General features: G+C 37.8%; 3 protein-coding genes across 4 annotated transcripts in view; 1 reads left to right on the top strand and 2 right to left on the bottom strand.

Annotated features, from left to right (window-relative positions):
* Positions 1–3,956, bottom strand: part of LOC138008633 (uncharacterized) — an 8,789-nt gene extending 4,833 nt beyond the window's left edge. Inside the window, exons 1-4 of the mRNA XM_068855949.1 lie at positions 3,538–3,956; positions 2,257–2,393; positions 1,333–1,738; positions 401–716 (exon numbers count right to left, since the gene is read on the bottom strand). Coding sequence (XP_068712050.1) covers positions 401–716; positions 1,333–1,738; positions 2,257–2,393; positions 3,538–3,909 — 1,231 coding nt within the window. The 5' untranslated portion in view covers positions 3,910–3,956. The remainder of the gene's footprint in view (positions 1–400; positions 717–1,332; positions 1,739–2,256; positions 2,394–3,537) is intronic.
* A 1,752-nt stretch (positions 3,957–5,708) lies between these two features.
* LOC138006585 (large ribosomal subunit protein bL27-like) lies at positions 5,709–11,084 on the bottom strand. 2 transcript variants are annotated; one of them, XM_068853004.1, is made up of 4 exons: positions 10,865–11,084; positions 9,545–9,655; positions 7,784–7,857; positions 5,709–7,280 (listed from the first exon to the last, which is right to left on the bottom strand). In XM_068853004.1, the coding sequence occupies exons 2-4, from the start codon at positions 9,558–9,560 to the stop codon at positions 7,074–7,076; spliced, it is 297 nt and encodes a 98-aa protein (XP_068709105.1). In that variant the 5' UTR covers positions 9,561–9,655; positions 10,865–11,084; the 3' UTR covers positions 5,709–7,073. The 2 variants fall into 2 exon arrangements, with proteins under 2 accessions (XP_068709105.1, XP_068709104.1); XM_068853003.1 differs by lacking the exon at positions 10,865–11,084 and adding an exon at positions 9,757–9,892.
* The window catches only part of LOC138006584 (protein canopy homolog 3-like), a 9,883-nt gene continuing 7,531 nt past the window's right edge, over positions 10,149–12,500 (top strand). The window contains exons 1-2 of the mRNA XM_068853002.1: positions 10,149–10,283; positions 11,390–11,510. Coding sequence (XP_068709103.1) covers positions 10,181–10,283; positions 11,390–11,510 — 224 coding nt within the window. The 5' untranslated portion in view covers positions 10,149–10,180. The remainder of the gene's footprint in view (positions 10,284–11,389; positions 11,511–12,500) is intronic.

The raw sequence follows: 12,500 nt of genomic DNA, 5'->3' as shown, positions 1-12,500 counted from the left end.
CAGTGGAGTCCCACCAAAAAGACATGATTAATGCTGCTGCAGTAATGAAGGCAATGCAATGTGCTGTACATAACTGAATGCACAGGACACAGTGGTGTCGAGTCATGATCTGCCAAAACAACAAGGATCATGATCATGTTTTGAACAGTGAACCAACCACAGGAAATTCAGCAAGTTTAATCCACCCAAGGCTGAAGTGTCTTTCCCTCATAATCATCAACCCTAACATTTTGTACAAAAGAAAAAGCTGCAGGCAGAGAGCCCAAATTTATGCATGAAAGCCAAACAAAGGATTGTTTTTCCACTTCCTAGGATCTTACTTATGGTGCTAGAATCATACTCTCTCCATGTTAACAACCCATAGCAAGGTGATATCCCACTTCATTGGTCAACAACGTACCTGCTCCTGGTGGCCTAGAACGGTTCCATAGGGAGAGTTCATTGAGCTTCCTAAACACACACTGTGCAGCACTCACAATAGCATGAATCTTCCTTGAAGGCAAGATTGACAAGGTGATACTCTTCATACATGCTACTGCAGCATAGTATGGTGCTATGTCGTCATCCTGATACTCGGGACTGACGCCAAACTGTGTCTGGGTAACATGCGCAAGGTTTGAGTAGACCTGAGATATTCTGTTGTCTTCTTCAGGTTTGCGAATGTGATCTTGGATCAGACTGTAGATGGCTGGTATCAAGTACTGCTCTAGTTTGCCCTGACATTAGTGATTAAAAGAGTCTTGTTAATAACAGTGGGCAATAAAAAAATCAATAAGGAACATCAAAATAAACTATCTGCTGGGAAATCCATGAAATCAATTTTCACCATTACAAAAATTGAGGACGATTCCTCAACATTTACACTACCTTACCAGGTCAGTAAAGGTGATGAACAAAGACTCCATCAATTTTCACAAGAGAAAATTCAGATTAATTTTTATGGTAAGTTACAGTGAAACAATTTGTAATTTCTAACTTTACCTAATGTAATTAATTGAATTATTGTTTGCAGAGAAAAGAAAACATCCCATGTGTATGACTTTTGTCATCTTGTTTCAACAGACGTGATCAAGTTTAAAAGTGAATCCTTTTAGTGAGACTTAACAGATTTACTCTGTCTAACGCCAGAGCTTGAGGGGTCAATGGGTTAATTAATGTACAAAAATAACATTAAACAGCTTGAAAATAAATAAGAAAAAACTTACTGAATTTAAAGCGAAGCAGATACACAGTTGGTTTAAATTTGAGGAACACATTAACCTACATAAAACTCAAAAGTATCATAAAAATGGCTATAAAGCAAAAAAGGAATAATTTAAAAATGTGACTTACATAGACCATATCATATGTCAGGCTTTCCCTCTGAACAAAGAGTTGCTTATCCACAATATACTGAGCCATTCCACCCACAAATTCCTGATATCTATCTGAGTGTACTCCTGTGGGGAACTCGTCATCAATATTCTCCACATCCCAGCACTCACGGATGTAAGCTTTCAACTTGCTACTTTCAAAAGAATTGTTTAGAAAGCTTGTGTCTAAAATCTGGTCTAAAATACTTGAAATTGCCAGTGTGCTTTTTGGCACAACAACCTCTTCCAGGTTCAGCTCACCCACCATAGCATCAGGGTCTCTTGCTCCAAGTTTTAGCTCCAAATGTGAAGTAAACGACTGCCTTGTTGTTATTGAGGACTCAGACGACTCCTTGCCTTCTCGTGTAAAAAATTCTTTGTGCAATCTACATGTACATATTGGAGCATAAATGATAGGCAAAAATGCATTATAATATCATTATAAAATTATGATTAAAATACACATGTACCAAAGATACCGGTAATTATTTATCATAAAAAGATATGTGGTCTTAAAATAACAATGATCAATGCAGAACTTTAATAAGAGCAAAACTTGAGCAGTTACAGTAAAGAAGCCTGAGAAAAATACCTGGGCTTGAATGGACTCAAAACCCTAAACTGTATCATATTGCGCTGCTGTGTTCTACCTACATGTACCAAGTTGATCATTCCACCTTCAACATCACTTCGTTATTTTCTGCTCAAACAAATTATCTGACATTTCATATTGAAGTCCAGCCCAGAGTTGATGTTCCTGTCCTTACTAGAAAGCAAAGCAACCCTAATTTATTGTAGACCAATAATAGTCTTCATTATGAAAATCAACGCCAGTCAGGGGAGGGATGTTGAAGCTAGGATTTGATCACTACATTCCTTTGATTACATTTAATGGAGTAATCACCTGACTTTGGCTGCTTCCATTTCAAGTATTTGGGACTGCAACTCGTAGATCTGTTGATTGGCCACCGACCATTCCTCAAACTTGCTGTATTGCAAAGCTGTAGGGGTAGGAATCTTACCACCTTCTTTGGCCAACTCCTGAAAACCAAGAAAAAGCTACCACAGTCAATGCATGGTACTGTGTGACTGTGTGACTGTACCAAAAGGGACCCATTTGCAAAAGTCAGATAGGAAGAGGCAAATCATCCCTTTGCATCGTACACCATGGCAATGAACACTCTGCAGTAGAGGGTTCATTGCCATCGGTTCAAGATGTCCCTGGGACAAGTCAGAAAAAAACTATTTGAGTTAGGAGTAACTGCAGAATACCAATGGCCGCTGATGTGTAGCGGCATGGCTTGAAGAATGAGACAATACATGCCATTCATTCGTAACCCATTCCTTGTCTTTTCTTTCACCATTAACATTGCCTTTAAATTCAATGTCAAATAAAAGCTACAACACAAAAATCAATAGAAAATGGTGTTTTAAGTCAATGAGGTGTTGCAGAGGTTGGGAATTGTCTCTCTTCCCGTGTTCCCGGAAAATGACCGCAAAAATAACAAAAACACTCAAATTCCCTGAGGAAACGGAAGTCAGGGGCCATGGTAACGGGTAGATTGGCACCAGTATTGTTCCCTTTTATTTGTCCGAAATTGAAATAGTTGCACCTTGACATCAAATTAACTTTCATCAGGGGCACCCAACGAGAATATAGTTCAAAACCACTTAGACATAGCATTGTCAAACGTATTTTAGTATTTAAACGGTAGATATAGGCATATTTTTATCCTCTAAAAATTTTTCATCTGTTCGGATTTCCTAGCTGAAAGTCTAGTGATCCGAAAATTATAGGGATTAAAACTTACCTTTTCGAAAATTTCAGCCAGAAAAAAGGCTCGCTCCCGAAAATTCTAGGTGATCTTTTTAGGGGTAAAAATCCGTTAAAAATGGGCAATTATACCATTTTTCAGATATTCGAAAATCCTAGGACAGACAGGCAAGCAAGAAATTTTACAACAAATGTTCCGAAAATTCTAGATCTCAAATCGCCTTCCGAACAGATATCTTCTGAAAATTGACGTTGGGTGCCCCTGTTTCATTTACCGATGTAAAAATCGCAGCAAAGTGAATGCGTATGGATTCGTTTTAAAACTTTAACAAGACATTAATTTCAGCCTTTAACAAGACATTAATTTCAGCCTAAATACTAAGGTAAGACTGTTTCGATCACAAGATTTACCTGAAGTTGTCGAATACAAGAACTGACATGCACTCGTTTCAAACAAAGTACTTGAATCTTCAGCATCACGATTTTCTTATCAAGTTCCCGCTTTTTGAGTGAGTATTCTTCCGCATCCTCTCTTTTGCCATCCACTGTCTCGAGGGCGCCCCAAGACCTCATCACCCATACTTTCAAAGGTTCGGTGATGGCTTCCTCGTCAAGTCTTTCTTGTTGCGCGCTAAGCGAGAAACACTGACTCTGTATTTCAGTTTTCAGATGACGGTAGTTGATTAGCGACCTCCCAACTGTTTCGTTTCGGTCAGTTTTGATAGAATCTAACTCCCAGTCGAGGAGACGAGAAGACTCAAAAAGACCTTCTATGTCTACCATAATTGCAGTTCCATGCCCCTCACCCAACAGGGTCAGTGATTTAACGTTTTTTCCCGCACAGGAGGTGGTGTGTTGTGCTTAGTGACCTGGTCTATGATAGCAGCGAGGCAACCACCAACCCCGTTCTCAGGGCGCCTCTTCTCTGCCTCCTCTGTCGTTGAGGGGAGGCAGAGAAGAGAATACTAGAATACTAACTCTCCGCGTGCATGTCGAAACTCAAATGTAGAATTTATTTTCAACGTTTTTTTTCTCAGTGTTGCCATTACTATGATTCAACTTTACAGACATAAAAGATTATGTATATGTCCACTGTTCACATAAATCATTTCCTTAATTCAATTTTACATCAGCGGTAGCATACATTTAAAAAAAACTTGGCCTTATTACTATTCTTTATTTATTATCACCTAACTAGTGGACTAATGCAAATCCTGCATTTTAATTGGTTACCCTACTAGGGGACTATTAGAAATAGTCCTCGAGTGGCGAAAAGCGTAGCGCTTTCTTTCATTTTATTCCCAAATAAATATTTCATCAACTTGCACTTGCCAACTTTATTATTGCCTTTTCTGTCCAACTAGTTGGGTGATACTAAAACAATAATAATTATTAGACCCACAGCCCTTGTAGGCTAATAATAATATTTTTATTTAGACTGACAAGACTGATCAAAATAAAATAATACAAATAGCCAGACAACAGAGATCACAGATCCACTTAAGGTGTTCGATTCCTTCTCTGTCTTTGTTGAACCCACAAGTTACCAGAGAATTTTCTATCTGGTTTCAGTGTTGTACATAACACCACACTTGGCAAAATATTAGAAATACAGCTCACTTTGATTTCAGCTCGACGGGCGAAAGATTGTTGTCAAAAAGATTCCAGATATTTATTTTTTACTGCCTTTCTTGTTATCCAATTGACGTTCCATTCTTGAGCTCCATAAGGGTATATTTTGTTTAAAGATGCACTAAAATGCCATTTGTGTTAGAATGACATTCGACACCACTGGCAGTTAATTAAATGTTCTCCTGTGTGCACCAGAGAAATCTATGGATTACCCCAACCCCCTCAAAGCTAACAAAAGATGCACAGAAGACCCTATGCACAAAGACACCACTTAGCAGGGGAGTGACACCTAGGCAAGACTTATACCGACACGGAAAAAAATACAAATAAAAAACATAAGTACTACCCATTTTCCGACTGGGATTGCCATACTGGCAACTCACTAAAAAAGTTGTTACATAAACAACTGTAGTGCTGTTTATTTAATATTAATTTTACTACTCCCATTACATGCCCTTTTGAAATTACAATGAAGCATTATTGCATAAACAGAAAGTGACTAAGTTGGGATTGCTAAAATTGTAAACATTTACCCAAAAGTGACTAAGGTGGGGTCTATAATCGGCCATGAAATAGACTATAAAGGGGAAGGGGTTCTGAGATGGCAGCATCACATGTCCAGCAAAAATTGACCCAATCACACCCCCCCCCCCCCCCCCCCCTCGCCCCGATCTCCCATGGAACAGGAGTGTGTATTGGTTTGGGTTCACAGGTTCTCCTTCACATTGTTAAGTTTATTGGTACTTCACTTCATACCAAGAGGTTTTACTGCAAGTATGTGTATTCCATTGTCCCCTCTTATCATCATTTCAATTCATTGGATTTTAAAGTTAAACTTGCACTCCAGAGATACAATGTTTTATTAAAGATTATTAACAACAAAGATTAATATGGGGGGAAAAAGGAATGATGTGTTCTAAAATAACCTGTCTAAATACCAGAACATGTGATTGTTTTGTTTCGTTTTACTGCAAGGTTTACTGTTTACAACCATTGACATCAAATTTCCTTTGATAATCAAATCGGGTGAACAACAAATCAAAAAGGTAAGGTCATTGTTTCAACAGCAGTCAAAGAAGGTCTGGTTGGCTCATGAACTACAATAGATGGCATCATGTATGTAAACAATGAGATATAATAATTTATCTGAAAGTGACTGCATTACTAAAATAGGGAACACCTTGGAATATTTCAGGAATGCTATCACATTGCAAGGAGATTTGCAAACCAATATGCAAAAAGCCATGGCTATTAACTATGGTGTCGTGAATTTTACTGTGATTGAAAACACTGTGAAAATTCCTGAAATGTATTTCCAAGCGTTTTCTGAGTTTTATAGTTAAAGTTAGTTCAGTGAGTGATTAACCCATTGACTCCTGGGTGTTCCCCATTGACGAGTAAAATTGTAGACAGAGTAAAATACTAAGTCTGGCCGGTTCAGGCGTAAGAGGGTTAATGCATTATTATTATTATTACCACTACATAGAACTGTCTTTCTTTGCTAACACTATTGTCTTGGTCACTAATTGTAAAACCTACACTGCACATGTAAATAAAAAAGGAGCTGATTTAATAGTAAAGTTTGTACTATTTGCGAGCCAGCGAGCCATGCAAGTCCACATGCGAGTCAACATGTGACCCACGCGAGTCAACGTGCGAGCCACATAGTTAGGTGCTTAGACTTTTTAAGTCTAATTTTATTTAAGAATACTGTTTTTCAGCGTTATTTTAAATGGGTGTGTAAACTTAAATGTGAGACTTACATGACTCACATGGCTAACTGGCTCGCAGATTGTCAAGACCCTAATAGTGCAGGTAGAGTCTGTCACACAAGGAAATTGTCAAAATACGTGAATCCGCTCAAAGACTCAATGTGTATGTGGCTGAATTAATAAGAAGCACAGGAGTTTTGGGCTTTCAGACTTTTAAACTCGTGTTTTGCATATATAATAAACATGAACCTTACGCTTCGTGGCCAAATAATCGTGCTTTCTCAAAAAAGTACACGTAAACAGCATGATGAAAAGTTCAGTCTTTCTTATCTTAAAATCAGCTGCTGCTCAGAATGAAAACTGCAAACACGCATGACATGATGCGGCTGACAAAATACCAAACAACATGCTTCTTTCATAATACTCTGCACCCCCAAATAGAGATTTTTGATTAATTGCTACCCCTATTTATTGTGATGTCACAATTCTCAATTCCTCCTCGATTTCGCCTGCGGGGGCAATTAGGATTTGGCAATTTTGCACACTTATTTAACAGTTTTTCAAGATGCTATTTCAAACATTCCTGTAAAATTTCACCGCATGTTATCTTGTGGCGATTCTGTACACATCATGAACAGGAACAAGTTTAGGACCTTTGTAGGGTTGTTTCTGCACAACATGAATAAAATTTTTTTCATAGAACTTTTTTTGTTGACCATAGCCCCATGCATAGGGTTCTAGCAGTCCCTTCTTGTATTTCACATATCCTTCAGCAAGCGCATATAAACTCCAATCTCTTCCAAGGCCCACCTGCAGACAAAAAAAGACCTGAGTTTGGCCCAAATCAACAGCCAAAGGTAAAACTTAAATAAAGTAGATGAAAAGTAAGGCATCTAGAAACAAAATATCAAGAATGGATTATTGACTTTGGAACAGCTAACTAATTCATTCCACCTAGCCAAGCTGGAAATTTCGCCTTACTTATGGCTTTAGTTCAGACACCAACAACAAAATATAAACAAATTTATTCATAAAAATAACTAATGAAGGTTCTGTGATTTACATTATTGGAATTTTTATTCAAAAGGCTTAAAGTCAAGCAGGTTTGGCTTATAAAGTGTTTGATGTTTTCCTGTCCAAGAAAGAAGTTGATAATTGCAAGAGATATTTTTATTATATCTAAACAATTTTTAAAAAATGATGGAGGAGCTAAAAAGGGAAAAAGATACTCTAGTAAATAAACTGCTTTTGAGGGAACTTGAGGAAAAAAAAAAAGAACTGTCACCTGAAAATAAACCAAGGCATTAACTTACATTTTGTCCTGGATGAAATTTTACTTTGTGCTTCCACTGCCGAAAAAGAACAGTCCCAGGAATCACATGTTCACCTGTTGAACAGTCAACAGGGTTTAATTTCATTTTTCACTAAATGCTCCCGAACACAAGGAGGTACAGGGGCAAGGAGCAAGGAGGCGTGACTGTCAATCAAATTCGCACAACCTTATTGGCAGATAATTTGTAAAAAAATCTTTGTTAGGTGGCCACGGTAAGGTGCGTCGCACTGTAATAGATTTTACTCTGTCTAACGCCAGTCGATTTTACTTGTCAATGGGGAGCATGCTAGGGCATTTGAGGTGTGAATGGGTTGACCCATTGACTCCCAGGGGTTCCCCATTGACGAGTAAAATCGTCTGGCGTTGGACAGAGTAAAATACTCTGGCACTAGACAGAGTGAAATACCAAGTATGACCGGTTTAGGCAGGCTTTGGTAGTCAAAGGGTTACTATTCCAGGGAAAAAAATCTGCAAGTGTGTCGCTGAGAGAATTTCACATTTCATTATATGAACCAGCCTTCTCCCTCTCTTCCCAGGAATGAGGTCTATTAAAATACATGTACAACTGGTAGTAATCTTTTTTCAAAAGCACCAATACAATATGAGTGGGATTGAAGAGGCTTTTTAAAGGGTTCTGACAAAAAAATTAATATCAGAGGTAAGAATCTTACTCATCCATAAGCCTGGGTTGGATCATAAATGGGGCATCCCAGCTTCTTCGGGGAAAACAATAGGTTAATGAATTAAAAAGGGGCTCTGCACGCCCCGCGAGTGTGTTTTACAATTTTGTACCATTTAACTCATCCTTCTTGTTCGGACAACAGAGCCAAATAATCAAATTTGAGGTTGCATGGAAACAGTGAGCACCTGACGATAAAACACATCAATTTTCCCTCCAAACATACCATCATCTAGAGACTTTACTGATGAGCCGGCTTGTTTGGCTCATTTGCCATCCACTGCCGAGCCAAACAAGCCACCAGTATAACAGACTCCAATATTAATACGACTCGTTCTTTCATACACTGCCGAGCCAACATGTACCTCCACAGGCCTTGAACGTCACCCTGTATAGGTGGTTTTCCCATTACATCATTGCCACCATGTTGGTGGACGAAAAAAAAGATCTGTCATTAGCTCCTTCTGTTCGTCCACCAGCAAATGTACTAAATTTACATCATTGTTATCTGCATCTCTAGAAATTGGTTGCAAACCATCTATTCTGTATTGCTCAACATATTCAAACAATGAATCAATGAAACCATCGTTTTCATCTAAGCATGGACACGACAGAGAAAAACATGCTCTAATTGGGTGCAAACATAACATCTTTGGTAGTCAAACATTGAAAGTTTCAAGGGTGTTCATTTGAACAATGAATATGAAATCTTCAAAATATTTTAATATTGGAAGCGTGCAAATGAAGCTGCCATCTAGACTACCTCATTTCTCAAATCCTTGGACAGAAGAATGCGGGCTATGCCTGGTGTGAAGTTGCAACCTATTTGGTAATTGAAAACATACCAGCAAATAAGAATACTTTCAAAATTTGGCGCGAAAGTTTTCTTAATGGCTGCAAAACTGCAGATGTTTGGCTACCAGCAGGCATGCCACGTTTGCATTAAATTACCAATGTTTTTTCTATAATTAACGTACTGTCCACGCTTAGATGAAAACGACGGGTAATAATTATGGCAAACTTTTGAGGTTTCAGCTAAGTGTCAGTTTTCTTAAGTTATACCTTCGTATCTTTTCATTCCCAAACGTTTGGCTTTCCTTGGTTTGCCCTGGTTCTTACCGTGACCGCCAGCTTTTTTTGCATGCGTTCTACATTGTATCAAAACTGGACAACCTAAAATTATTTTAAACACAACCATAGTTTAAACTCTTGTTTATACTAATACAGGGAACAATTGATAGCAAGAGTCAAATAACTGTAAGTCTCTTTGTTACCTCCGAAAGGGCGAAAAACTTCGAACTTTCGAAGACAAAATGACTGCAAACACTGCAAAGTGGAAACCATATTTTTTTGTGAGACGGCAATTTCGGTGGTCATTGGCTAAAGAGTGCTTCATGTATGATGAAAATGAATTTGTTTAGGACAAAATATTGTTAATTTTTCCTTTGTGTTCTCCTTCGAATTATACATCACCTGGAGAGGAGAGTAGAACATGATTTCAGGTGTTTTATACGAATAAGTACAAATGTCCTCGGGCAGTTAAAATACGGGAGACCAATCATGTCTAACTTCCCAGTTTCGCACTGAGCTGCTGTTTACAAAAGCTCACATTTTGAGTTTTAATTTGCTCTAAGTTCTTATGCAGCTGTTTATCCAGCCGGTTCAGATGGTCCTTTTACGGTTCAGCAAAATAGTGAAATGCAAGCGCTTGGCGCATTTGTCTCTGTTTTACTTCTTCTGTTTGTCATGGTTGTTGGGAATGTTGACGAAGAAGAGGAAAAACTACCAACCAAGTGTCATGGTAACATGTTCATTTGTAAATGAATGTTCTTGTTTTTAGAGTGTTACGCGACATAGCTGTTTGAATTAGCTTAAGTTGAATGCTCTGGAAAAAAATCGTCAGGTCACAACTCTTCAGTTGAAGATTATCGCAGTCTTTTTGGGACGAGCTGGACCTGCAACGTACTGTCAAAGACACAGGGCAGATTTCACAACTTGTCAGCTCCTAATATTAGTTTCTATTGTCTTCCCACAACGCTTTCCATCTACTGTAGTACCAAACTTTTTCTTCGAGCAAAAACTTGTTATCGATGTTTTTTTCTTTTTCGAAATGTTGAAGATAATTTAGCGATAGAAGATGAAAAAGCCAAGTTGCCTCTATATGTTTTTAAGTTTCAAAGGTTGTATTCAAGTGAAAGTTTTGTCAGCCCAGTATGATTTGTAATTTCTTTGTATCTCATTTATGACAATTAAAACCAGGCAGAAAATTTCAAATTTTAAAGAACTGAACATTTTACTCAATCTAATTTTTACTCTGGCACCATATTGTAACATCAGTGAACTCGCGAGAAGACTGAATATTTTACAAGTTTGTATACTCACTTGTTATCTTTTCAATATTGCTAGTTGGCAAATTATTTTACAGTGTACCTTCCCAATGGATGTTGTAGACACAAACAATAGATACTTATTATTTTATACGACCGCTTTTTCGTGCGTTTAGCTATTGTCATGAGTCCGGGCCCCCACTTGTTGGTTGCAAACCAAGTATTCCCATCTGCCTGGTTCTGAAGCTTTGCCTTCGCAAAATTAAAATCTTTTTCGACTTAAATTCACCATGTTAAAAAAAGAAAACTTTCTAAGGCTTGATTTGCATACATACATATTAATTTGGTATTATATTAGTCACTTTGTCAATCTTTACAAAGCTATTACATCTTTTATAGCAAGCTAAGTTTGCCAGTTTCTTGGGTTCAAGGCAAATTACTGTAGACTTGCCAATACTAGATCAAGTATTCAGCAGCTGTAACATAATTGTCTGAGAGTTTTAACGTAGAGTTACTTGGGAATATAAATAAATAAGAAATATTCAAGTACATGAAAAAGCTTGCTTTCATTTCTACACAGTTTGCAAACACCTTGTACTAGAGCTGTATGGTGAGCTGGAAAGGTCTGGCAAGTCCAATGAAGTCTTCCGTACTGGACAGATATTTCAGGAACAGCGGAAGGAAATTAACTACAGAAAATCGTGAGTCACCTATTGCTGAAACTATTTATTTTATGTTCAGTGCAGTGTGTTATGGAAATCTTTTTGAAAAACTAAGCAAATTCATCATCTCCTGTCCTCTATTTTGAAAAACATATATCCATGCAAATTATTATGCAGAGTCAGTTTTTACTGCCCTAATCATGATTGAAGTGACAGTAATCATCATCATCATCATCATCATCATCATCATCATTATTATTATTATTATTATTATTATTATTATTCAAAATTTCTCCTTTACTGGGAGGCCGGCCAGCTGTAGGCACAAGGCCATTAAGGGACAGTTTGCGGACTGTTCAACCGGAAACTGAGAAAGTGGATCAAAATAAGCCAATGTAGTACAACATTGAATGTAACCAAATGTTATTGAACCCAATGCTTGGCTACAGTGAATAATGGCAGTGAAAAATTAAACCGTTGAGTGTATTTGAGCTTAAGGACGGTGCCTACTATTGTTATTGTGCATACGTTCCGCGCATCTAGAGATACTTGGATTTCCTATGGGTTACAGGTGCTTATTAACAAAGGCTGGGATATTTTTGGGCAGCTCAAAACTTTGTGGAGAAAGCAGATCTTAGCAAGTGCTCTTAGTAAAATTGGGGGTACTGTAACCACGCATTTTTCAGAGATAATTAAGCTTTACTTTGGAAAAGAACGCCATACATTGCTTAGTATTTCAAAGCTTTTTACAAATATTGTTGATTAATTATCTTTGAAATTTTCAATAACACTTGTTAAGATCTGCTTTTCCCGCATATTCAGTAAAGCATGCAAAAATACCTTTGAATTAGTAGGCACCGTCCTTAAGAGTCTGGAAGTTATTGAAAGTTGCAAATCAAAAGTTAACATTTATGCATCCAATAAATGAACTCATGTGGAGATAGTGCAGCCCAGTGGTTAGGCCACTTGCCTTGAGATCCGGAGATCCAGGATCAAGACCAATCAGTTTCCAGCTTGCTGCAACACTTG

This window comes from Montipora foliosa, chromosome 6, assembly GCF_036669935.1.
Source record: "Montipora foliosa isolate CH-2021 chromosome 6, ASM3666993v2, whole genome shotgun sequence".
In the NCBI taxonomy this organism is placed as follows: Eukaryota; Metazoa; Cnidaria; class Anthozoa; order Scleractinia; family Acroporidae; genus Montipora; species Montipora foliosa.
Note: the sequence above shows the minus strand (reverse complement) of the source record. Positions and strands in the feature narration are given on the sequence as shown.

Coding starts and splice junctions, on each gene's coding strand:
- LOC138006585 (XM_068853003.1), bottom strand. CDS start 9,859: ATGACCACCGAAATTGCCGTCTCACAAAAAAATATGGTTTCCACTTTG. Junction 9,656..9,756: donor AGTTTTTCGCCCTTTCGGAG/GTAACAAAGAGA, acceptor AAATAATTTTAG/GTTGTCCAGTTTTGATACAA. Junction 7,858..9,544: donor GGGAATGAAAAGATACGAAG/GTATAACTTAAG, acceptor ACTGTTCAACAG/GTGAACATGTGATTCCTGGG.